General features: G+C 38.1%; 1 protein-coding gene and 1 long non-coding RNA gene across 2 annotated transcripts in view; both read left to right on the forward strand.

Annotated features, from left to right (window-relative positions):
* The first annotated feature begins 2,520 nt into the window (after positions 1 to 2,520).
* On the forward strand, positions 2,521 to 11,711 carry LOC148216634 (uncharacterized). Its single transcript, XR_015795050.1, has 3 exons — positions 2,521 to 2,587; positions 7,270 to 7,412; positions 9,740 to 11,711. It is a non-coding gene; the product is annotated as an uncharacterized LOC148216634 (long non-coding RNA).
* Positions 11,712 to 13,154: 1,443 nt separating this feature from the next.
* WWC1 (WW and C2 domain containing 1) overlaps positions 13,155 to 27,876 on the forward strand; it is a 98,967-nt gene continuing 84,245 nt past the window's right edge. The window contains exon 1 of the mRNA XM_007424803.4: positions 13,155 to 13,833. Within this exon, the coding sequence (XP_007424865.1) occupies positions 13,715 to 13,833 (119 nt within the window). The 5' untranslated portion in view covers positions 13,155 to 13,714. The remainder of the gene's footprint in view (positions 13,834 to 27,876) is intronic.

Here is a 27,876-nt window from a genome sequence, read left to right on the forward strand (position 1 = left end):
TCCAGCCTCATCCCACATAAGAGAATGTAACTGGTGGATGTTTTTCCTACCACTGGGAAATCCATCAATTCCTTGCCTTAACTCATCGCATTAAAGCTGCAGAAAGAGGATCACTCAGAAACCTTGTTTCTGAGGCAGATCACTGCTCAGCCATCAGGGTAGCACAAATTATGCCAGAATATTTTTATGGCAAGTTCAGGAATGCACATTACAATAGTTATGAAGAAGACCCTTTAGTATCACACAAAAGAAGATGGGGCTTCTCTATTTATGGTAACTACATTTCATCATATGTACTTTTTCTGTCCTGAACTGAAATATAATTCTGCATAAAGACTGAAATTAACATTGTGTTCTTTTGTCACTGGTCATTCTGCATTAAATATGCTATTCTGTTTTGCTTCCACACTTTTAAAATTGTAGCTTGATAGAACAATAATGCTTATCTCCATATTGTGAAAAGCTTGACTGAGTGATTTCCACAAGTCCCAATTTAGTTGAAAGGAATCTTTGAGTAGGCTAGGAAATTTCCCTCCATTTAAGTGTTATCTACTATATAGCTGAAACGAAGCACGTGAAATGTGCAGTCACTGTGTGATGAACATGTAACATGGCAAAATTTTGTACAACTGCAGCCTCTCTCTTTGTTGTCCAAGTAGGTAGGGCAGAAACAGGGGTCACAAAGTGAAAAATAGAACAGTTTTATTGTCATTAGATTTATATCCTGCTTTCTTCCAGGAGCTCAAGGCAGCATATCCAGAATGCCCTCCTCCATTTTTCCACAACAATCCTGTAATGCAGGTTGGACTGAGAGCAAGTGACTCGAAGTCCAAAGTCACCCAATGAGATTTTATAGCTGAAGGTGCACTTGAACCTAGATCTCCCCAGTCATAGTCCTATCTCTTAATCATTACACCACACTGACTAATAAAGATGATAAAACAGACAAATTTGTCTCTAGATAAGAACGCTGGAATATTTCCTCACTGTCCTTTTCCAGATTAAACCAATGCTGCATATAATTAATCAATTCCAACTTAAGCAGCAGTAAGCACAGAATACCATTCATTTACTACAGGTAGTCCTTGAGTTACAACAGCAATTGGGACCAAAATTGCCATTGCTGAGTGATGCAGTTAAGTGCAATGTCATGTGACTGTTTTGCTCAGTGGTGGCAATCCTAGCAGTCTCCATTGCTGCTGTTAAGCTAAAATCATGGGTTGTTAAGCGAGGACACTTGTGATTTCCTGCTGGCTTCCCACAAACAAAGTCAATGGAGATGTCGGCTGGAAGTTGCAAGTCCTGGGCTCCTCAAAAACAGGCCAGAGGGTGGATAAGTATTACAGAGTGAGGAAGAGGGGCGCTGCAGCGAGTGTGTGTGAGCTGGGGGGGTGCTGTGGCACCGCACAACTACATGCAGGCTGTGGAGGGGGTGCTGTGGTGCAAGCGTGCTGTGGAGTATGATATTCCTGGGATACTCCATAAAGAGCTCCTCAGGAGAAAAAGCAGTGGGAATGACTTGCAATCTTCCCTGCCAGCTTCCCTCCGGCTTTGCTTGTGGGACGCTGGCAGGGAAGGTCGCAAATGGCAATTAAGTGACTGTGGGATGCCGCAACCATCATTTAAGCTGGTTGCCAAGCACCTAGGCACATGACTGGCTGGGTGGTGCAATAGCTGGAACTTCGAGGACTGGTCATAGGTATCACTTGTTCAGCACCATCGCAACTTCGAATGGTCACTGAATGAGTGGTCATTAATCGAGGATGACCTGTAATGTTTATTTTGCCTTTGTACCTTCTCATGCAACTTTTCCCACATCACCACCACTACGAGTTAGGTTGGGCTGAAAGATAATGAATGACCCAAAGTGACTTTATCAGCTTCTGTGATATAGGGTGGGCTTGAACCTCAGTTTCCTTGATTCAAATTTTCAAACTTTAACTGCTATATCACAGTATATCGGGGTGTCCTAGTTCCTTAGTATATTTCTGACATCAGCACCTAAGCAGTTCCAAGAAGCTCACTTTGGAAATTTGCCTCTCTGTTTCCATTTAACGTGAGGATTATAGCTGCTTAGGTGCTAATGTTTGAATCCATATTTTTATTTATGTATTTTCAATATTAGATACCGAACATAAACTCAGAGGCTGCTTTCCATATAATGTTCAGTCATAAGATGGTTTGTTTCCTTTTGGCTTATTGTGATGAGTAAACCTACCCATTTCGGTTTAGTATTCCATTTAATGCAAGCCACCATGACCTCTTCCACAAACCAAAGTTAAAAGTTCCAGCTTAGCAAACAACGGGCTCCTATCTAGTACATAACATTGCGATAATGAGGAATTTCTTCTTTCTCATGAAACAGACCTAATTGTAAAGTGATAGGAATCTACTGCAGGTGTACAAAGTGCTAAAGATTACAAATATGATGTAGAACAAACAGACTACTGAGTTACTAATAATCACCAGCCCAGCCCTGCACCACTTAAATTCCACATGACTCATGCCCTCAGAGCAGGTGCCTGCCTGACACACATTCCAGAGGGAGAGCGCGCTTACAAGGTTGTATTTGCACAGTAATTAGCAGGTATGCAATATTCACCAGTAAGCAACTTAAAAAAAAAAAAAAGGTGGGGGGAGAGTTATTTTGACCGTATTCCTCTGTTATAAGTGCTATATTATACTCCTCTTATTTATTTGTTGCTGAAACAGCACAAAATATGGAGTGACATGTTATGGGTAGAAACTAGTGTTGCCAAAGTTAGAAAACAGCAAGTGTTCCTTTCTGCTTGCATAACATAGTAAGCCACAGGGAACCAAAGCATGGTTAACCAAAGAAACCCAATTGCCAGCTTCGCACTACCTCTTTATCTGCGTATATGCCAGCCAACCCCATTTTAATCTACTGTGTTGCATGAGCCCAGCTAATGTGTGACCTTACTTTAAACTAGATGAGAGTGGAACAGGGAAGCCAAGCATGACAAGAACAGAAAAGATGAGGACAATAAGAATAAGCACGATTTAGGAACATTACTAATCGCTTAGTGGCAGCAATCCTGTAGTGTCTAATCTGCTAAGCAAGTTCAACAATATGCACGATTTACATGTTGGTCCCTTGTTCAGAATGAAGCAGATACAGGTTCTTTCCTGAAGAGAGAGAAAAGGGAGAAGCATGCTTAAATCTGAGTTTGGTATTTAACTATGGAACGGATCCAGCCAAAAAGAGAATCAGCCAAACCTAGGATCTGCTAATTGCAAATAAATCTAACCAGGATAAATAAATGAGGGAAAGTATTGAAAGAACTGCCAATCAACAAATGAGCTTATTCACACATGCTAAGCTATAAGCGGTCCCATATTATTATTATTATGGATGGTCACACAGTCAGCCAGATGTTTAGACTGGATTTGGCATTTTTATCCACCTATTGAGTCCTTCCCAAGGACATGGGATTGGCAGATGTTGTTTGGTAGTGTTAAATGTATCATTGCAGGATATAAACTGTTCCAAGTAAAGCTGCCTTTTGCAATTGACTGATGGTGATTTTGTCAATGCCAATGGGGTTCAAGTGGTGCTCCAGATGTTTTGGGATTACACCCAAGGTACCTATAACTATTGGTACTACCTTTGCTTTCTTTTGCCATAGTTGTTCTACTTCTATTTGCAGGTCTTTATATTTTGATTTTCTCCAGTTTGTTCTCTTCTATTCTGCTGTCTCCAGGTATTGCAATGTCCACTATCCAGACCTTTTTGTCTTTCTGATCAACAGTTGTTAAGTCTGGGGTGTTATGTGGCAGGTGCTTCTCTGTTTGAATTCTAAAGTCTCAGAGAACTTTAGCTTCTTCATTTTTCTATGACTTTAGCTGTTTTGTGGTCCCACTAGTTCTTGCTTGCAGGCAAATGGTATTTCTTGCAGATATTCCAATGCACCACTGTTGCTACTTTGTCATGCCGTTGTTTATAGTCAGTCTGTGAGATATTATTATTATTATTATTATTATTATTATTATTATTATTATTATTCATATCATGAACACAGCCAGTGATTTCATGCAAATGCGTGTAGGAAATACATATTGAACCAAAAGTCTTAATTACTACTTTCACTAAAGACTAAAAAGAAAGATAGGAATTCTAATGATTCTATACTTCCATAGAGTATTCTGGCAAGAAATGGTAAAGCTTATATGAGTTTGGCTAATTCCACAGTAAGATAAAATAAAGGGGCTGAGATCTGAGACTGACAGACACCAAAATTAAACATGATCTTTACAATAGTTAAGCTGATCACACTTTACGAATCCATCCAAAAGAGGGCATTCTATCATAATGCCTTACGATCCATTAAACCTAAAATGTAAGATTACAATCATTCTTCATAAAGCCAGAGACTTTAAATCTGCATTTGGTTTAACAAAATAGCCTGGTGTATTGGGGAAAAACCCTTAATTATGCTGTTAGCCTGAAAAGATTTAGATTAAATTCTGAACATATACATGTTTCTATTGCTCTGTTCATCTGGTTACTATCTCTGATATTTCTTACAAACAACAACAACAACACAGGGGTCAATAACTGTTTTTTAAAAGGGGGCCTAGACTGGGCTTTCCCTTTCTAGTGGATAGTGGTCCCAATCCAGATAGCCGATCACATACTTATAATTAAATAAATAAGATAATATCACAAACATTTTGGATATGTTTGGACAATATGGCTGAATCATCCACAACTCACTCATCCTCTATGATCTACCAGCAGTGGGCAATCACAGATCACTCAGTCAACTGAGAAGTGTCCATTTTCCAAGTCTTTCCAACCATCAGCAAAGGAGGCAATCAATTCCCACATTATTTTTCCATGAGAAAAGAACAAGAATCCACAGTAGCACAACAGAGGTTAATTTTCTTTGGCTAATTTGGAGGGGGTTGATTAACTGGGTCAAGGTATTCATACTGCAGTTAATGCTCTTGACCCAGTTAGGTGTACTGTTCAGCTGCAGAAATCCAAATAATGACAGGTGGCAGTTGGGTTTCTGCAGCTCAGAACTGTACAGACAGTTCCTATTTATTCTTTTTAAGCCTGGGAAAAATCCTTCTCTTTTTACAGAGGAACATTCACTCAAGGGAGACCCCAGATACATATCTTAAATAATTCAGTTTAGGATTAGGGATTAAAATCTCATCTCTTCTTTATAAAATCAAAGCCTACAACATGGTACAACACATATTATAGATCCTTCTATATTTCTCAAACAGGAATAAGCACCTTGTCTCATGGAGCACCCTCTTTTCTCACAAATGATCAGGGTTTTTTTTCTTTTTTTCTTTTTCCTACTCCATTCACTCCAACACATTGCTGAAGTCTACCTATATAGGCTACATTCATTTGCTCTGCAGTGGCCTGTTTGCTAATACATCATATTATTTTATATGCAAAAAGAACTTCAGTTCTGTTAGAACTTAAAACAATCTGCCTTGTATTCTGTAACAAACCCCTGAGCATACCATCCAAAAGCAGAAAAAGCTAGAAGACTCAGAGAGGCACCAAAAATAGGAATTGTAATGGAAATATGCTGGGAATCCTTTCATTCCTTTCAACAAAGTGAACAGCAAACAAAGTGTTACACATTCTTATCAGCAGGTCTTTTCAAAAATTATACAGTTTCTAAGGAGACAAACACATTACACTCGCTCCAGGCTCGCTAACTCCAGCAAAACTTAGGGCAGACATGTTATAGTATGAGGAAACTTAGTTAGCTGGGAATGCCACTCTTCAAAACAACAAGGACATTGGATTAAATTATACACTGCTTGAAACTATATTGTCCTTTTAGGATTTCAAAGTTTTGAAAACGTTAGGATATATTTGTAATCATTTGGCCAGTAGGCCACCTGACTGATGAAGATATATGCGGCATTATCAAGCATACCCATTTGCCTTATAACAGAAGCTAGATTCCTAGGTCTTTGTTGGAAAAAAAAATCTAAAAACACTAAGACTTGGAACACTTCACAATAAAAATGAACAAGAGCCTGTTATCATTACTGATTCAGCTCAGTACAGGGTACAGACAATGGCACTATTCTTTCTTCTGTTATGGTAGGCTAACTATAATGTGGCTAAGCCACAAACCATGGCTTACAAACCAGAATCACTAAGTTCACAAAACAGGTTAAGCCAAAATCTAACACATTTGATTATGTCTTATTGCTGTGTGATGTATGAAGTCAGCTATTCAACCCAACCACACAAACATTCCTTACAGTCAATGCAATACAAACACTATTACCTTTCCTTCCTTAATTTCTTTAAGAATGCAGAGTCTGAATATCTGAAAGGCATTTCATGGACACAGGCAGATGAAGAGATGTACACATATGTCCCATACACTGAAGGGCAAAACTGTAATTTTGGGAACACTTTTTTTCTTTTTGGTGCCTTTGAGTCAGGGTTGACTCCTGGCGACTGCCTGGACTAGTCCCTATAGTTTCCTTGGCAAAGTTTTTTGGAAGTTGTTTGCCATTGCTTTCTTTGTAGGGCTGAGAGAGAGTGACTGGCCCAAGGTCACCCAGCTGGCTTTGAGGCTGAAGTGGGACTAGAACTCACAGATTCTCAGTTTCTAGCCTGGTGCTTTACCCACTACACCAAACTGGCTTGCTTCCCCCCCCCCCCCCCTTTTCCCCTGTCTTTTTGGCATACTGCTAATAATTGTTTGAGGGACTGCATCTTCCAATCACATCTACCCATCCCATCAGATCTGGCAGGAAGAGCATGTTGCAGGTCCCATCCACAAAGGAATGTCATCTGACAGGACCCAGGAGGAGAGACTTTTCTGCCGTGGCATTCGCCCTTTGGAATATCATTCCCCCTGAGGTCATATTGGGCTCGACCTTGCAGGCCTTCAGGAAGAGCCTGAAAACTTGGCTTTGCCATCTGGCCTGGGGATCCAGTAATGTGGGTATGGAGTTGGTATAGTGGTTATATTGTTAAAGAAACCTATTGTGCTCCCCTGCAAATTTATGCTTTATGGTTTTAATAGTTTTATTGCTTTTAAAGTTTTTAATGCTTTTTGTTCTTATGTTTTTCATTATTTGTGGTACTCTTATTTTTTTACTTTATTTTCTTCCCAGAGTCACATATGTGAGATGGGCAGCTATAAATAAATAAACAATCAGATGTCAGTGCCACCCAATTTACACAGGGAACACATACAATGTTTTCTGCTTCTTTTGTCACATTGTATCACAATCTATTTTTATTACGTTCAGTTACAGACAGTTCAGCAGTATTCTATTGCCCCAACACCTTGGTGTGTCATCTGGGACAGTAGAGAGGGAAAACACAGGAAAAAGAGCTATTACACTGTTTTGATATGAAGATAACTAGATCGGCCACTGCTGCACCTTCTGATGTGAGTAGACAATGTGCTTCACCCTGACACCGGGGAAGGGCCAGCCCAGTAGCCTGGACTGGACTGGATCCTTGTGGTCTTATCCAAGCTCTATTATGGAGACTGCAACTCTTGGGTCCCGGGGTACATAATAACTTGCTTTCTGAAATTTGAACTCGTGCCATTTGGAATAGGAAATTTATCTTGGGTAATACGTTCATTTCTATTGTCATGATAAGTCCTAGCCAGGAAAGTTTTTAAGTTTTTTCCAGGTCTTGTTTTATTTCTTTCCATAATTTGTTGGAATTGTTTTGAAAAATGTCTTTATTGTATCCTCTCAGGTAAAGTCCTAAATATTTCACTGGATCTTTTGTTATTTCACAGCTCTTTTTTCACAAAATTTTCTTCTTCAGAAGTTAAATGCCTTGTTATTATCTTTTTTTTTTCTTTTTCTTTTCATTGATTTTGTATCCAGAAAAGCAGCCAAAATATTTGATTACTTTCATCAACTGCTGTATAGAGCTTTGGGGTTGCATAATTATTAGTACTATGTTGTCTGCACATTTCATCTTGTACTCCTCTCCCTGAATTTTGATCTCTATTATCTGTTTATCTTTTCAGATCTTGTTGGCCAAAACTTCCAGGGCAATTACAGATAACAAAGGGGACTGTGGACACTTTTGTCTTGTGCCTTTGTTAATGTTTGTACATGCACAGTATTCCTTTCCTTTTCCCCCGCCTGTTTTTTTCTGTTTTTCTACTTAATTAATAAATAAAGAATAACGTGCTTCCTCAGTCATTGATCCACTGGAAGCAACCCCTCAGATATGACAAATATAAACTTAACATGCAACTGATATTTTTAAAAAGATAGTTTAAAAAGACTGCATTAGCCATTGATGAAAAAAGGGTGGGGAAATCCTGAGCCTAGGTGACTTGCTGCCCACAAGGTTTTATACTTAAGAGGCAGAAGGAGACCAAAGTAGAAATGAAGATAAGCTTAGTGTTTCTTGCTTAGGGCAGAGCCTGGCAATATCTCCTGGGCTGCTGCAAGACAGAGAAGCTTTTCCTTGCTGGATTCTCTATATGTCACCGCCCTCTGATAAGTTGGAGACTGGGCTTGGATTAAGTATTCCCTATTATTTATGGCTTGGATTAAGGTAGTTTTTGTTGTTGTTGTTTGTGCCTTTGAGTTAGTTTTGATACCTGCCGACTGCCTGGACAATTCCCTGCAGTTTTCCTGGCAAGGTTTTTCAGAAGTGGCTTGCCATTGCCCCCTTCCTAGGGCTGAGAGAGAGTGACTGGCCCAAAGTCACCCAGCTGGCTTCATGCTTAAGGCAGGACTAGAACGCATGGTCTTATGGTTTCTAGACTGATGCCTTAACCACTATATCAAACTGACTCTCTTATTAAGTATCCTCTATTATTTATGGTTGAATCTTCCTGTCATGTTGGCTTGAGAAAACAAGACAGTACTATCTTGAAGAAATAGTTGAGTTTTCATAAAACAGTGACTAATAATGACATTTAGTCTTGGGTACAGTTGAAACAAGATCCTGATTAGGCTTCTAGAAGGCCTTTAAAGATGAGGTTATGGGTAGTAAACAAATATACTCAAGAGAAAATCAGCAATAGTATCTTTATCAATTTTTGGAAACTACAGAAATGAAAAATGGCAGCTCTAATTCAGTGATGTAGGTCACTGTTTTCTTCCATCCATGCAATGATTACAGGCAGAATTTCACATGGTGACAGGTTGCTAGGAATTCATTGCAAGTTCCCTGTTGGAAAGTAAACAACACTCCCTTTTACACAAGTAAAAACTATACCTATGAATCATCCCCTCTTCTCTTCATTTGTTTAAGAGCCAAGAGTCACATGTCCGTAACTTCATAATTCAAATATATTTTGAAAACATCAAGATGACCAATGGGGGTTGAATCTGATGCATTAAATAGTTTTACTTTTTAGAATCATGCAGTGAAAGGCAAGATATTTAAACCAGAAATCTTTTATGGACAAATTTTAGGATTCTAAGATTAATATAAAAAAGAAAGCAGGAAGTTGAAACAGATTTCAATTTTAGCAGAACATTCTTTGAACATATTTTTGAGTATTAAAAGAAATCAACCATTAGGAGAAAAAAAAGAATAGAAATTTGGATATTAGTTCTAAAAAATAAGAAGGTAAATCTCCAAACCATTCTTCCTCTACATTAAACTACAAGGGAAGTTGAATATCCCATAAAGTTCTAACTTTGTCCACTGAAATAACCATTCATAGCTTTGAATAAGGGGAGAGACAATCTAAGAGAAGCAGGATTTTAACTCTGATTTTCTCTGTTGCAGGAAGGTGAACCCAAGCACTGATCCTCACAACATAACTCTCCTCTCCTTCCTGGTTTTGCTTATAATGTGAATCTAGCTATGATCTGTATGGACTATGGCAATGTGTTCCACCTGGGGCTGCCCTTGAGGATCACTTGGAAGTCAAAGTTGGTCCAGAATGCAGCAGCGATGATGGTAATGAGCACGCTGAGACATGCCCATGTGACTGTTCTGCTTCATGAGCTGCACTAATCATCAATTAGCTTCCAGGTGCAATTCAAGGTGCTACTTACAGCCAATAAAGCTCTTCAATGACCTAGGGCCTGGCTATCTAAGGGACTCTCTTTTTGGTAACTTCTGCCCATCCTGCATGATTGTACAGAGAGGGCAATACTCTAGTTCCCATTAATTAAATAATGTCATCTGATGGAAGCCAGGTAGCAGGCCTTCTCTACAGTTATTAATAATTGTTCAGTGTGTTGTGTAAGCCCAATAATGGTATAACAACCATTGTGTCTATAGGTGAAAGCTGCCATTCCTCATCCTAACCATATTCAGTGGCCTTTATTGGCCTTCTCCCTCCACATATGTGAGAGGCATATTTTGATGCATCATTATGATTGGTGCTGGAATTGTGCAGTTGCCATGGTATCTGGGGTGAGCATGTGCTGCGGTATCTTATTTTTGAAGTTCTTTTAATATTTACTCTGCATCGTGTGGCATTGACAGCTGATCTTAGGCAATGTGAAAGCTGTCTTAAAGTGTGCTCAGTTTTTTCCATTTTTGTTCCAGTTTATCTCTACATTGTGCATGTTCAGTTTGAAGATCTGAAAAAGCAAAACAACATATAAAGTTATCTGTTATGTCTGAATTCACAGAGCCTTTTCTTTCTCTGGCAACTCACATAACAGCTCCTCTTCTTCTGGGAGTGTTCTGTTATGTTCAGCTAGAAGTGTAATTATTCTGCTTGGGAAAAGGAGCTGCACCTTTTCAATGTCCATTCTCTCTCTGCAGTGGTCAAGGACTCTGCCATCACAACAATGTGGCTGAATGCTTGTTACTGGCACCTCATCTGGATTAAACCATGATTATAACTTGGGTAATAAATGAGTGAGTTGTATGGGCAAATGGTTGTGCATTGTGTAGAGATGTCCAGAATTACCTTCTGAAAGGCTGGATGATGGCTAATTTAAGTGGCAAGAAAGCCACACAAAGGGAAAGAGCATTGGAAGGAGCCAGCCCCTATCCCCAGCTTATATGGCCCTATAAGCCTATTAAGACTTTCCCTACCCCATCACTACCACAATGAAAAATCTACATTTCAGCTTCCTTGACTAAGGTGCTCAGGAGCTACTCATATTTGGCCCCAAAGCAGCTATCTGGTCAGCAACTGGCAGAAAAGCTGAATGTGGAACAGGTGTGATTGTGTGTTTTAAGTTTTTGCCAAGCACAATATGGAAAGGAGTAGAGCAGCAGTGCAAAGGCAGGCAGCTACTTTCTCATTCTGATTGGACTGATGACATTCCCTTTGGATAAGTTCATTGATCATTTGTTGCAGATAGGGAAGCCTGTATCCGTTGTGCAGGGTACGCTATAACCATTAATCTCAGCAGCTTCAGCCAGTGTGGCCAATAGAGAGATGCTGTGAAGATGTATTTTAGCATCATCTGGAGAGCAACATCTTGGTATCCATGGCATATAGGATTGTGGTCAAAATATGGTCTGTCTTGGCTTGTCTTTCAAGTTATTTTCTGTGTTCAAACTTTATTTATCCATTTAGAATTATGTGATGTCTACTATTTCTTTGGTTCTAGGTGGCTTACAGACATTGTTATATAATACAATCCGATATGTTTTCTCAGAAGTAAAACCCACTGATTTCTAAGGAAGCACATGTGTATGAAATTGCAAATTGACTATAGCATGTATTTTAAAAATGGTGTTATACTGTCATAAAAACACTGTATACTGAACTCTGAATTGACACATATCCTAAAACCATTGGCTTGCCTTCTTGGTCTTTCTGCTCTTAAATTATTGTCAACTTTTTCTTTTTTACAGTTTGAAAAAAGTTGCCACTTGGTGCCAATTTGACTATGTGTTGAGTTTAAGTACAGACAGTCCCCAGGTTAAGAATGCCCAGTTTACAGATGGCCCATAGTAAGAACTGAGCCTACTGTAGCAAAATCTGAGTTAAATACACAATGATTCAAATTCAATACACAATAGTTTGAGTTAATTACACAATACTACTTATACAATATTATACAATAGTACTGTTCCGGCATACACACAAATTTGACTTAAGAACAGACCTTGGGAACAGAACTCATTCCCCCATTGGGGGGAGATGGGTGGTTGAAAAATTTAATAAATAAATAAATAAAATAAATTGGGGACTACCTATATAGCTAGATGGCAGCACTTAACTTATTAAGCTGATCTCCAAAAGTTTAGTAGGGTTGGATAAGGTTAAACACTTTGATAGGGTGGTCTGGTAAGTTGAAACACATCCTGGAGGAAGGCAGTGGCAAACCATGTTTACATTGTAGCCAAGAGGATCATGGATCTCTCCATGAAGTCACCTTAGTGGGCTTGTTTAGTTCTCCATTTATACAAGCTACCTTCCTTTCTGGGATGAGGTGATCCACACATTGCCCTTAGGATATGATGGAAACGAGGGTTCCACATGGCTTAGAGATATACTCTTTATGTTTGTTCTACATTCATGTTACCTTTCTTAAAGTTGCCCTTCATGATAGGTAGTTAATGTATTCTTTCTAATATGGATAAGAAAGAAGAATTAAGGAGCTGATATTTTGGTACAATGTGGGAGGAAGAACCTCTATCTGTGAAAAAAATGCTTCTCTGTAAGGTTTTCATCCTGCTGACTTTAAATTCTGATTCTTGGCCCCACCGATTCAGTAAGGCACCAGCCACATGGTCGTCTTCGTCTATGCAAATCCGTGGCAAGGTTTCTTCAGAAAAGGGACGGCCTCGCTGCCTCCTCTATTCAGATTCTCTCTCCAGCCCGCCACTCTCAGGGCTTGAACCCGTAGTCTTGACAACAGCCACCCGAACATAGATTCTGTAGATGTGCGTCTCCTTTGAAGCGCTTCTGACCAGTTTCCCGGCCCTCCCATTTGCTAACCAGAATTAACAGTACGTGGGAATCCACCCACTGTCTGCTTTCAGGTTTGCTCCTCTTAACCTAACCGCGCGGTCAAAGCCGCCAGCGGCTCCTCGTTCCCTTCCACCTCCCCGCCCCAAACAGGAGGAGGCGCTTGTCTCCAGCGTGGTCGTGTTTATGGTAATAGCCGCCGCCAGATTTTTAAAAAACCAAGTTGAGGCGGCTCTACTATTACCTGTATTACAGTAGCACCGGCACAGGGGAGGAGAGAAGGAAGGAACCTAGGAGACAGCGGTGAGGCGAGGAGGAGGAGGAGGAGCGACAGCAGCGGGCGGAGCGGAGCCGCAAGACTCTGTGGCGGGGTGCGCTCGGCACCGGAGCCTTGGCTAGCTGGCGGCCCTGCTTCAGTGGAAGCAAAAGCCCGGGAAAAGAAGTGGGCTCGACCTCTCTAAGGACCAGCTCCGCAGCAGCACCCCGCCGCCCGCTCTCTGGCTTCGGGGATCTCCCGCTGAAGAGGGGAGCGGGGAAGAAAAAAGCTGACGCCGGGTTGCTCTTCGGAGGAGGGAGGACGGACGGCGGCCAGTCCTGCTCGCCTGGGCTGTCGCGTGTGCCTGCAACATTTGAAAGGCTCTTCTTCCCCCGCTCGCGCCGCTTCTCCCCACTCCCCGCGCGGCTGAGGATGCAAGACTCTCGTCTGGTCGGCTGCCTCGCTCTCGCTTCCCTGCTCGCCGCGACCCCTCGCTCCAGCCCGCCGTGCCAGCTGCTGGGCTGGGCGGGGGGTTGCTGAACTCTTTGCATGGGGTGGTCGCCGCCGCCGCCACTGGGCTCGGTCCGTCTCTCCGGTGCTGCGGTCGCCGCCGGTGAAGATGCCCCGGCAGGAGCTGCCACTGCCCGAGGGCTGGGAGGAAGCTCGCGACTACGACGGCAAAGTCTATTACATCGACCACGCCACCAAAACCACCAGCTGGGTCGACCCGCGGGACAGGTGAGGAAGGAAGGGCCGGAGGAGGCCGAGCCGGTTGTAAGGGCGACAGGTGCCTGGAGCGGTCTGAGTTTTTGCGGGTTAGGAGGGGGAGAACTTGGGGACGAAAAGTACGTGTGCATGGGAACGCGTGTGCTTGCCCACTCGTTCGGTCGCTCTTTTCTCCCGTTACGCTCCTGGCACGTCAGGACGGTTTGAGAGCGATCTCTGAAGGTTGGGGCTAGTATTGATATCTGAGACGGCTCCGCGCCAGAAGCTGTTTCGAGTGCCAGGAATTTAGCTCGGGTTATATCTAGCAACATTGTTAAAGGAAAATACCTTCTGAGCATATGCAGAGTGCTTCGTTCTTGTCTTCAGTAAATATAGATCAAGTGGATGAGGGAGGATCAGGGCATCTGGGGAACATGGACATTTCTTATTAAAATCAGCCAAAACAGACCACTTTTAACTGTGAAAACTTCCTGAGACTCCATCTTATTCAAGTGTATTTAGGACAAAGATCCGGTATTTTGTTTGTGGGCTTATTGGTGTGTATTTTAAAATATGTGGCCTACACAGGATCCATCACTGTCATTCTAAACCCAGGTATGTTTGTATTCATTTTTTCACTAATGTTATACTTATATGCCCTCTGCCTCTGAAGAGGGATTATACTTATATGTTATACTTATATGTTATACTTATATGCCCTCTGCCCTCTGCCTCTGGCCCTCTGCCACTTCAGGCTTTCTTCATCCCATTCCCTACTTTTTCTAACTCTGAGAAGTAGGTTAGAATCAGAGAGATTGTTCCAGGATTCCACTTCTCTTACCAGAGTTTCATGTCTAAACAGGGATTGGAACTAAACATTGCCAACATCTAGCCTCCTTCCTGAAACCACTCAGAGATATCTTAAATATGCTGACCCACATGGTTGATACATTTAAATGGCATTGGTGGAATGCTTACACAGACAAAGGGCATCATGTCAAAGTGCAGGTGGAGAGTCTGTGTAATTTGAACAGGGAAGCTGTGATTGACTTGTCCCACAGCTTCTTCTGTCACTTTTTTTGAGTGATTCATTACATTTTTGGTCTGGTGGGAAATAGCTGAAGGGAGGGAGTGTTTCTGAGTGCAAAGGCTCAAAATAAATCCAATCTTCTAATCCCACATTATGGGACAGTACTTGTTCAAGGTCCAGGGAGATCTGTGAATGGATTCTCTGTCAACATCATTGCATGCATTTTTTTCCTGTTATGATTACACCACATGCTTAGAATTGAGCACTGGCATGAAATTCTAGTGATTGATTATTTAATCTAGTTTATTTCCTGGAGCCCCACTTCAGTGTCATATTGGTAGCTGTTCAGGCTATATCCTTAAAATCACTGACTCCTTTCTGCATTTCATACGGTGAATCCTGAAATTTGAATTGGCTCCCAGATACTTATGCAAATCAAAGGCTAACTGGAATGGTGCTAGTCAGGACTAGCTTCCTCCTCCATTTTTCAGACTTGTCAGAACACAGAATTGCACCTGCTGAACTAAAGGTGTGTCTTAGGAAACTGGTGGTGGAATTAAACAGGTGCATAAAACTTGTTTGACTCCCCAGTTATACCTGAGGCAACTCAGTTTAATTTTTTTTAAAAAAAATATTTTTTAAAATAGCTACATTTGGATTTAACCAAAACAACTACAATAAATTATTATTCTTTAGATACTGTTGTAAAAAGCAAGGAAGTATTATTTCTGTAGAAGTATTTAAACTATCTTGAACTCCACTGCTTGCCTTGCAGATTTAATGACGTGACCTGTCATTTTTCCATTGCTTCTCTTTTTGACATGGATAGCTAGGAATGGTGGGGTATGCATTTGCCCCTCTTTGCCTCATTAACGTGTGGGTAAAATGTTGCTTCATCCCTGAGCATTCTTTTGCTTCTTCGTTATCCTTAGTAAGAAGATACCAGCTATATTTTTAATCATTATGAACTTCTCAGTGTACTCAGTTTAAAGCTTTGGTGTGGAATACATTTGTTTAAGAACTATTTTATTCAAAATAAGATACTTTTGTTTAAATCTTTAGCATATAGCTAAAATATTGGCATTTGATCCAGAGCAAGTTTGGAGTGGTCAGAAATATTGAAATTCAAGTGCTGTATATTGAGTGTATTGCTTCCTTCCCCATCAAATGCATGATGAAGTAGAATGAATTTATTCTTTCTGTAGTAATATTTACCACATCCTGATTTTTTATAAAGGGAGGGCAGGTTTAATAATTTTTCACAACTTACAGAAGTGCCATATAAAGCAGATATAGGGAAACTTCCAGCTTTTCATTGCTTCTTTGCTAGAATACAGAAATCCAGCATGCTGAACAAGGTGCAAAATGGTGGCTCAGGGGTGATATCAATTGCTAACTGTACCTCCTATGCCATCTACTGGGATGACCTGTGTTTACAAATACAAAAACTGTTCTGTAGAACAACCTCACCTATGTTGCTTGTGTTAAACAACTGGATAACAATAATTAGTAATGAAGAATGATCTACTGGTAGAACTACTTCCTGTTCACACCTCTGTCAAGTGGTTGCTAGACTAAAACTAAGGCACCCAGATGTTTAACATAATACTGATATGATTAAAATTGAAGAAGAATGTTTTTAAAAAACAGTATTGGACTCTAAATGTCCACTTCCACAGCAAGAGTACTTGTAATATATTGTGTTCAATCTATAGTGCTTAGTTCTGCAAATTCGTGGTCCGGCCAGAAATCTTGAGGTTACTTAAAGTTTGCGGCATCTCTGATTTAGATACAATGATTACTTCACTGTATTCTATGATATCTTTCATGATGAGAATTTTTGGGTTTTAATGTCATATTTAATGTCAGAATATTCCCCTATTCTGGGGAGCTTTTCAGCTATCAATAAAAATCAGAATGTATTCTTGGATTGCAGAACATATGTCAGCCAAACCCAGAGATTGATAATTGGCACTCCCAGATGATAAGATCAAAATGTAGGTAATTTAGTTGCCTCATTGTTTCTGACCGGCAGAATTATAAAGGCGCTGAAAGCAGAAAGCTTAGGTTTTGGCAAATATTGGCTAAAATTCAGGATATTTGGGGGAGGGGTATTGTTTGTTTTGTATGTGTTTTACATCAAAAATATAGAAATGCGGGTTATAGTAATTCCAGAAAATATTTGGGTAGAGAGCTAAAATGTGTATTTGCAGAATATACATGTAGAAGAAGTTTCAAATGTTGTGCCTTGTCTACTAAAATATCCCAATAGTCTTACTTTATACTGTCTAGAATTCTTAGTCTTATGCAGCTCAGGTTTAGTGAGCATTTCTTTCTAAACAAGATTGAAATAATTTAAATGGTGGAAAGATTTTCACATATTTTATGTGATACACCCTTTATTGCAGTTTTAGTTAATTAGCTAATAACTTACTGATCCAGACTTGGTCATGTTTACTTTAAAATTAATGTGCTGTCTGCATCTTGTGCATATTTAGAATTTAGGATTAGAAGGACATGTTAAATTCCAAAAACTATATTTTATATGCATCATATCAACAAAAGTGAGGTAGAACATGAAATACAGTTTATCTAAAGGCTTGCTTTTTAATATCAATGTGGTAAAATCATCTTAGTCTACTTTTGTTGGAATTAGAAAGAAAGCCAAAATTCATTGCATTTCATAATCCAATGAAATTTTATGTTCCATGTATCCATAATGGGATCTTTTGTGTTATGTTTCTAACAATTTGAGGACATGTTTCCAAAATGTGTTTGTTTAATTATTTAGCAGGATTTTTATATCACCTGTGTTACCAATTCTGGGCTATCCTGGCATAACTAACCCCCACCTGTTAAACTCCTTAAATCAACTTTAAGAAAATGCTCAGAAATGATTAATAATTAAATATATGCACACATATTGATTAACTGATTTATTGATTATGTGCCATCAGGTTGGTGTCTTAGTGACCACATATAATTTAACCCTATTGAAAACAGGCCTTTGCTTTGAAGGGTTAGATTGAAATCATTGCTGTTTACTTGTGCTCTTTACCAGTTACTAGTTATCTCTTCAATTAATCTTGAAGAGATTTGTAAGGATAAGGCATGGTGGTAGCTCCATATGTAGTGCTCAGGGCATCTTGAATTAAAGTTTGGAGAGGAGAATTTATTTGTAATAAAATTTAATAATTGTGTTGGTAGAAAGTTTTATATTCCTGCCTTTCTGAGCTATATTGCTTTATTATTATTATTGTTAAGCAAAGCTTCACATATTTTTGCCACACACAAATATGTGGCTTTGGATCATTTTCCTCAATAAATAAATGAACACGTATAATGTTTTGACTCATTTGTTTAATTGGGTTCTCTTTATCTAGTTTTAGGACTTGTGTAGAGAACATATCATGTTTTAGGTCATATTTATGCAGAAATATTGAAAATTCAAAAGGGTTCACAAACTTTTAAGCACCACTGTATATAATTTCATTGCTGGTTTTTAAAAATATTTTTAATGTACCTGGTAAATACTGATTTTAATCATGCTTCTTTATTTATTTATTGCATGCATATCCCACTTTTGTCAACTCATGGTAGTGTACATGGAGGCATGCTAATTTTATCCCCACAACCATAATAGAAAGGAGAAGGTTGTTCTGAGAAAAGATGGCTGACCCAAAGTCACTCAGTGAATTCATTGTTAACTGAGGGGTTTAATCTAGATCTCTCTGATCAAAGCACTACACTTCCGTGCTTAGAATTCGTGCAGTGAATTACACAAGTATAATAGAGCAAAATCGTTGTCTGATATACTGAATATGCTATCTATTTAACATAGGTAGAGTTGAAGGTACACATGTGTTGTGAACAGAATGCTGCCTGAAAGACAGCCATGCTTTTGCTAAAATTTGCTACTTTTATGCCTTTTGAAAAAAATGGGAAGTACTACTGGAGTGCAGGAAGAAGTCTGGACTGGTGAACACTGCTTTCTTTCCTCCAGCTGGAACTTCAGAGAAGGCTTTCTGTGAAAGGAGAGGCTGGGCAGTTCTAAAATATAGTGTGATAACTTCATAATCTGCAAAGCCTATATGCATTTAAAATACTAGAGAATAGTAATAATAATAATAATAATATAATAATAATAATAATATAATAATAATAATAATAATAATATAACAACAACAACTAGCTGCTTTCTTTTATCCTTTAGCTCTATATAAACATACGATGTTCTTTAACATCAGCTCAATGATCTGTCTAACTTGGAAAATCCAACTGGGCAGTGATTCTCTCATATATCACATAGAGGTTTCCTGTTTTAGATTCATATGCTTCTTTTAGAATGTGAAACACTTAAAACACTCAGGTTTTTGAGAAAATTAAGCCATAGACTAAAAATGCACAAGCAGAGGCTCTAAGGCTATAGCTACATTACCAGATAGGGCTTTGGGAACCATTCCAAGGGCTACTTCCATTGTCCAAAGGTCATATTGCTTTCAAACTCAGAATGGAGTTCCATAACTGACATGTATGAGTATGTATGTGTGTGCACAGAAAATCTACGAGATTCCTTTGAGCACTGAACCTGGCAGAAGTGTATTCTTTGTAGATGGATCGATATATCAATTTCCACAGAGTTGATGGCATCAGACAATTTTTGGGCTATTAACAGGTGAGTTGATTTTTCTAGCTGTGTGTTTGAAAATACTCATCTGTTTTTGCAGTATTTCTAAATCTATGTGATAATGCTTACTAGGCTTTTTGTAATCTTACCAGCAATACTTGCCTTTCAATGGGGAGGTAGAGATTCCAATTGTAGCAATAAAAATCCAGATTTTCTTTAAAGAGTGAGAATTTAGTTTCTGTAATGTATTCAGCCTGTCCCCCAACTTAATATTTCTCTCCAGATGTTTTGGATTGCAATTCCCATTATTTCTGACCATTCTGGCTTGGAGTGATTGTACTTCAAAATATCTGGACAGCATTAGGGTAGAAAGTAGAAGCTGTAGTTCTTTGGTCAACCTAGCTTAATTGTGAGTCTGAAAAGCCTCAGGCGTGGCACTGTCCTGTTTCTCTCATCTCTGAATAATGCAGTTAAGAAATAGCCATCTGCTCCTTGTTTAAAATTTACCATATCTACAGGTTTTTTTCTGGTACAATAACCAGAGAGTGCCCTGGAAGCAAACCATGGGAACATTGTCTGCCTAGACCGTAGTTGGCAGTCAAAAACAGGAAGCTTAAAGCAAGGCTCAGAAGGTTGTTTGCAAGCCACACTACCTGGAGCCAATTGGCACAAACAGGTATGTTCAACAGTAAACTAGGCTTATGGCTCTTTTGCCACCCAACGAGGCTCAATATATACATCACAAAGGACACGTTGTTGTAGCAATGTTAGAACCATTTCATTGCAAGCATTTTTTAAAGATTCCTTTGTTCTGATAACAGAACATTAATTTAGCAGATATTTATAGAAGATCATTGGAATGTGCCAAAGTGCCACGCTCCCAATATTCATATTATTTACCAATAAGATTCCCTTGAGATACCATGGATATACTTGAGAGAAGAAATGTAATCAAACCCTAACCCTGAATCAAGTAGATTGAGTAACTATTGAGCTGAGGAGGAATGACCATCTGAAAAATATGCTGCTTTGTGAGAAAAATGTCCAGTAAAAGAGTTCTGTTTCGCATTCCATCTCAATATGTTGTATTCAATATTATATTTTTAGTATTAGCTATTTAAAAGCTGTACTTTTAAAAAATCTCATTAAATCTCATTAAATGTACAAAGCATAGATTTAATATAAATGGAATCATGTTCTTCATATGATTGTATTAAAAATGGGTTTCTTCACATTTCAAGCTTTTAAGAAGTTTTTGCATATGTTTGAGCCTGTCTCCTTTTTACTAGCAAATATATTTTCAGATTCAAACCATCTTGTAGGATTGACTGCATGTGGGAGTCTGCTCACTGACTGAGGTGAACTGTGTGTTGTTGGTAGTTAGCAATAATTTAATCTGGCCTTCACAGAAGGCTGGAGAAGTTGCCATTCTTGGTTAGTGCCCGTCTGAGGGAAAAGATTCACATGAGTGGAGTTGGCTGGCTTTGCTTCGTTACCAATCAAGAAAGGGCAACAGATTGGGAAGGTCTGCAGCTGCATAAGCTCCAGTTCTGCCAAAAAGAATAATGAGAGCAGTCAAGAAAAGGAACAAAAGCAGAGGAGAGATGCCCTACATCTCTGAGATTTTTTCTTTACACTCTGGGTTTTCATTTGCAAATCAGCACTATTCTGTTTGTTGTTTGTGCTTCTCACTGAACTTTTTTTTTCCTGGATCTCTTTCTTTAGAAATGTTCATTTTATTTAGCCAAATTTAATTGCATTCCACTGAAGCATCATTTAACTGCCAAGTTTTTTTTTCTTTTAAAAAAAGTTTTAAGTGATGTATGTAACTGCAGTTTGGTAACTACATAAATCATCCAATGTATAATTTTTTGTAAATTAGTGGCAGGAAGGAGAAAGGAGAGTATATATAAATTCATTACAAGTGTGCTTTTCTTTGAAACTGATTATGTGTCTTTGAGTAGGGACCAATTTAAAATCTTAATATACTGTTAATGCTAATATTCCTTAACTTTGAGGTTATAATAAGTGTATAGATTATCCTTAGTTACAAGATGCAATAAACAGTTTCAGAATTCATCTCCCCTTTGGTTTCAACTTACAAATCATTATTTGATTCTGTAACAATGAGGATCCATTTCATTACACGGTGTTTAACGCAGTAAGATATAAAGACATTGTTTTGATAGTTTTGTCCATGACAAGCTCCCACAGAAAATGTTAAAAATTGGTCTTAAATCTTAGGTTGCGAGGTGAGTAAATTGGGATTTCTACCATAAGTTGATCAATAGATTAATTTATCTCTGTTGAGGCTTTTTTTTTAAAAGTTTGTTTTTTAAACTGAACTTGATTTATCTCAGAATATTTAAAAAATGCAGAGACCTTTCATGGCACTAAGAGGTAACCACTCTATGTAAACAGGGAGCAAACCCCACACTCATTTGCACTGATGATGTTACCTAGTCAGGTAACGAAACGTCTGCAAACAACCAAGTTCAGAGAGCACCAAGGACTCCACAGTTCAACCCTGACCTAGATATATTCTCTTCTGTTGGAACTAACAGTGCCACTTTGTGCGAGACGGGCGGCTATATAAATACGATAAATAAATAAATACTCATTGTGCTACTATCGTATTATGTGTCCCACTATTCATTAAATTATATATATTGATATATATATAAAGTATTGATATAAAGTAGAATGGTAGCAATGTATTGGTGTTGTTTTTGCCTGATTCTCTGTATTCAGACATTTCAGTCTGCTTCATAACATTTTACAGTGATTAAAGAATGACAAAATGTAGACAAAATAGACAAACTTTAAGCTGAAGGTTAGAGCATATTTAAACTAATGAAATATTTCAAGGCATTTTAAAATGCCTAGCTTTCTTCTCAGTCAAGTAGGTGTCAGAACCCACTCTGCAAGTAGGGTGCCATGATCAGGAAATTCTTTTCTGAAAGACAAGCAGTGGCATGAGAAACAGGCTTAAAGAGTGAATAGTTGGGTACTATAAGGAGGTTTTAAGAGTTACTTGAAATTTTGAAGAGACAAATATAAGCAAATAACATATTGGAAATGTCTAGTAAAAATATTTTTGGGAATAACAACTAGTCCAGTAACTGCAGCATCCTCCTCTCCAGACACATACCTTCAACAGTGTTTAGTAAGAATCTTTGTATGTTAAGCCTTATACTTCTGTACTGACACTGGGCATGTAAAGTCATTCTATCAGTTTGCAGCACGATACAACATGATATGGGCTATATTATAAAATCACCGTTTTAAACTTGACTTTGAATGACTGCTTTATCACATATTTTCCAATCCTAATATTTTGTAGTGAGTTGGTCTCTCTTTTTATTGATGCAAATCTGTTATGTCTGATACCATTTATTTATTTAATACATTTTATACCACTACCCATAGAGTCATTTTGGAGCAATGTACAAATAACAGAATAAAACAACTGTAAAATTACAATACATTTTTAAAAGTCAGCTGATACAAAAGCATATTTTTTTTAAAAAAAGATGGGTAAGGAGCAGGAATAAAGCAAAACCTTCTCTTAGGTAGGCATTAATCTGTTCTCACAGATGTATTTTTTACTGTTTTGGAAGAGGAAAAAGTCAGCTACCATATACATGTATGTTCTCTTGTCCCTAACTGTTAGCTAGGACAACTGATGTGAGGAAAAAAGGGAAGGTGATCTATTCTGCATTGAAGTACATGTAGAATGGTTATAGCTTGCATAGGTTTGTAAGATAAAAAATGTTCCCACTCTCCTGCTACAAAAAGTTGGCAAATGCAAAGCTGTGTTTGAATCTGTTTCCAAGTAACACGCTTACTTTGTTCAAAACTTTGCAGATTGGAGAAGGGAATGCTTCCTATAAACTGCCCGTTCAACAAATTGTATGAATTATAATGCATCCCAGGCTTCTTGAGTCAGAGTTAGTTTAAAATCATTTCACAGGAGTGAAAAATGTTATTCCTTAAGGTTTAGTACAATAAACATTCCTCCGTTCTGGGTACATATGCACATGTATTTCCTTTACGAAAGAATGCAAACCTGTCTGTCCACATTTCATTATTCATTATTCTTCACACTGCCCCAACTAATACATTACTGGAATTCAATATGGTTATTGTTTGAAAATCCAGAGCATTTCTTGGGATCCTCTATCAAAGTGAGAATGATTTTAGGATTTGTATTCCTTCAATTATTTCTGTTTCCCACTTAAATGTGATCCTATGTATGTTTGTTCCTTTTCCTTCATGCGTGCATGCTATAGCAATTTTCAGAAGTTATGGTGAAAGGATAACTCTCAGAATTATAAACTTGTGAGAATTTGGATTAATCACAAGTATTTTCATGAAAAAAAACACTAGCATTAATTTTGAGATATAATTCTGTTTTTTAAGCTTTTCAGCCTTTTGACTAAGACCAAGTGTAGTGGTTGAAATCAATTCTATGATAATATTTTTTCATTGTGGCAGCATATATTTTTGTAATTCCATGTTCTCATGTTCTGTTTCATGCAGTCAGTGTCATTTATAAAGTATATTTACACAGAAAAAGAGATCTTTAAAGCCATCAGATTTTGTTGCATTGAACTCTAAAGCTATGAAGTGTTTCGATCATGTGTCAGCACAGATCTTCTCCTTTTAATTAAAGCAGATGGTTATAAAGTATATTTACACAGAAAAAGAGATCTTTAAAGCCATCAGATTTTGTTGCATTGAACTCTAAAGCTATGAAGTGTTTTGATCATGTGTCAGCACAGATCTTCTCCTTTTAATTAAAGCAGATGGTTTTTTCAGACTTAGGTGCAAAGCTGAAAAAAGATGTTGCGGTTGTAAAAGTGGCATGAAAGATGCACCACTTTAACAATTTGATACTTGCTTTTTTATGAGATCTGAAACACCTATCCATTAATAATTGTTAAACATGCTCAAACTTATTTTTGGCTTTGTACAATTTTAAGCATTAAATATCATGCTAATTAGGTGGAAGTCACTTTAAAGAGTGTAAACAAGATTGCCTTTCATTATTAAGTCAAACAATATACAGGTAGTCCTCACTTACCACTTGCAATTGGGACTAGCAACTTCATTGCTCAGTGATGCGGTTGTAAAGTGAAAAATCATGTGACTGCGCCCAACTTAAAGCAGATTGTCAGTTCTGGCTATAGTTGTTAAGTGAATCACTGTGGGTTGTTAAGTGCAATGTCATGTGACCATGACTTGTGACTTCCTGCCAGCTTCCATATTGACTTTGCTTGTCAGAAGCTGCTGTGAAGATCACAAATGGCAATCATGTGATTGTGGGACTCTGTGACCGTTGTAACTGTGCGCTGGTTGCCAAGAGCCTGAATCGTAATCACATGATGGTAGGGACACTGTAATGGCTGCAACTTCGAGGACTGGTCGCAAGTTTTCAAATGGCTGCTGAATGAGCAGTCAGTAAGTGAGGACTAATTGTATGTCAAGGATAAGTTATTTAGATAAAATGCCATGTTGTAATTTGTATGTCATCTAATGCTTTGAACAGCAGCTGTGTTTTTAATTGTAGAGTGTATATTTGTGGCTTAATGTCCAAGAGATGCCCCCTAAAGAACCCTAAAAAAGATTTGATTTTGAACCTGCAGCTATTACAAACTCAGTGTTCTGTGGACCTCCACAAAGCAGTTCATCAGAAAATGTTATACATGCAGAAAATAAACCTGTAGGGAGAAAATATCTCTGTACTTAATATGCTACATCAAAATGAAATATTGGATCCTGTATCATATTTTTGTAAGCCATAGATCTTGTGTGTGCATAAATATCACTCCTTGCAAAGAAAGGGGAAAGGTGGATTGGTCTTTCATATGGAGATGGTTAGGAAAATACATACAGAACTATTCTTGGTGGTGGAAAGATTGGAGGGATCCTTCAAAGCAGGCATAGCTTTGACCCAGGATCTAATTGTTAACAATGTCCAAAACTTGTACTGAAGTAGTTTCAAAATTTGCCTTTATGGTTAAAGGAAAATGACATCAGGGACTTCCCAGGCAGAAGGTTCCTGAAAGCTTTCTTTCTGATTTTTCTACAATCAGCTGCATATTGACTAGGTCAAAATTCCATACCTGTACTTTGCAAATGCTGATTTTATAAAAAAATATCAACATTTTAAATAAAATTTGGTATCTTTGGAATCTTTCATTTACAGACATACGTATACTTAATTTTTTATACTAGTCTGGAGTGGAACATAATTGAACTTAAATAGTTCAGAAAAGTATGTTCTTTATAAATTCTTAAATATCCCTGTGGTTAGATAAGATGTAATAAATTCGCCAAGTAAAAGCATTTTTCTTGGTTGGATAAGTTATATCATGGGTCCTCTTCTCTGCTCTGCTCTGCTCTGCTCTGCTCTGCTCTAATTCAATTGTCATTGGTGAGGCAATTCCTTTTTAAAGGAAACCCAGCATTAGAAACAACCTTGGTCTTGAGTAGAAGCACCAATTAATGGTGGATATCACCAGCCAAGTAAAACTTTTCTGCATTTAACACCCACATAAGGCCTAAAGGCTGAATAATGCTGGAAAAACTGGCTTCACAATATTTTATTCCCAGATGCAAAGCTGTTCCTCACCTGATGTGTTTAAGCTTTAATGTTTTTATTGTAAAAGAAGCTATAGTTTTTAGAAGTGGTACTTGGTTGAGCACAGTAATCAGGTTAAATACAAAGAACTTGGTTTGAAAGTGGCTACCATTTTCTGGTTCTACTACAAATTGGAGAGTGGTTCTAGAGTTACTTTCTACTGTCCAATATCATTTATTGTAACTATTTAAATATATTTATGACCCCTTTTTCTAATAAAATAGTACATTTCCCAGTAATTGAAACTGAGAACAGCAGTATGAACATACAACCAGCTAATAAAGCCCATAATGTCCTCAAAGAGCCACAACTGTTCTCCCCCCATTAAGTGATAACAGATAGCTGGTTAACAGCAAGAAGCAAGGCAAGAACCAGGACTTCATGTAGATTAGTCTCCACATAGACTGGACTTCACTCCAAATATTACTGCAACTGTCTCCTATCTGGCTCAGATAAAATAAAATAAATCAGAGTAGAGATTTAGCAGCATATTGATGACAGAGCACTCTGAAATCCTGGGCTCTTTCTTCCAGTAGCTGCAAATAGGCATTCAAAAAATATCTAAAACAAAATTGAAGTCATACACTGCTACTTCCTGAGATGTATCTAAATAGTAGACCCATCCCTATTCAACCAGAAATATGTTTTAATTAGTAATAATAATGGCTGCTGAGACAGCCAGAAGAAGTAATGTTTTGCATTTCTTACTGGAGATCATCAATAGGGGCCAGCAACACCCAGTCTGAACTTTAGTTAGTTTGGGTCAATGTAATTGGACTCAGCAGGGCCAGCTCAGGTTTTTTGACCACTCTTTGTTCAGAAATGTTTTAAATGACACATTTTTATGGTAATTTTATTAAAAATTACAGTTACAACAATAAAAAACTAATACAAACTAAAAAAAATAAAAGAGTAAAAAGAAAATTAGAAGGTGCAGAAAAGAAAACAGAAAAAACTAGAAAAGAAAGAAAAAATAAGTGTACAGTAAAAAAAGAAATATATAAAGAAATAACTTCCTGCTTCATCACAAGTATAAACAATTTTAGTAAATTGTTACCTTCTCTTAAAATACAACAAATAATCTCTTCTTCCCATATCCCATTTCTTATCTATAAACAATTCCTTAAAGCCTCATCATTTCAATCCTGATGTCAGCAAAAGTCCATTAAGGATTACCAGAGATAACATATCTATTTTAACCTTGATCAAATAAACCAATGTTACATTCCTTCCTTTTACTTCTAACAAACTTGATCTTTAGTTCCTTCAAATAATGTTCCAGAACTTGATTTCTTTTTGTTTTTATTTTGTCCCTTCTCACAAAATTCTTCAGAGCTTTAACAAGCCTCTTTTGTAAATCCAATATAGGAAAATTATCCAGGTCACTCTCTTGGTTTGCTATTTGTATATCCCCTTTAATTATTAAGACCTCAGCCTGTTTCTTTTGTATGTCCAGTGTAACATTTTTTCCATGTCATTCTTGTAGCCTGTCATTTTTAAATTCACTTTCAAATCTGTCTCAGTCTTCTGTAACATCTTTTAAACACAGTCTATCTATAGAGGCAGACCCTCTTAAAAGTAACTTCTGGGTCCTTTGTTCAAAAATGTCCTTCAGTATGTCCAATGTTAAAATACTTTGCTTCATTCTGTATTTGTAAGTTGAATTTAAGTGTTCTTCTCCTTAAATTGGACTCTTTAGTTCCTTCTAGGTACCTCTAGTGTCCAATTCTTAAAATCTAATCTTACTATGTTGTTGTTGTTGTTGTTTTAAAT

Source organism: Python bivittatus, unplaced genomic scaffold, assembly GCF_059951505.1.
Source record: "Python bivittatus isolate LINGU-HERP-01145 unplaced genomic scaffold, Pbiv_v1 ctg000080_np1212, whole genome shotgun sequence".
In the NCBI taxonomy this organism is placed as follows: domain Eukaryota; kingdom Metazoa; phylum Chordata; class Lepidosauria; order Squamata; family Pythonidae; genus Python; species Python bivittatus.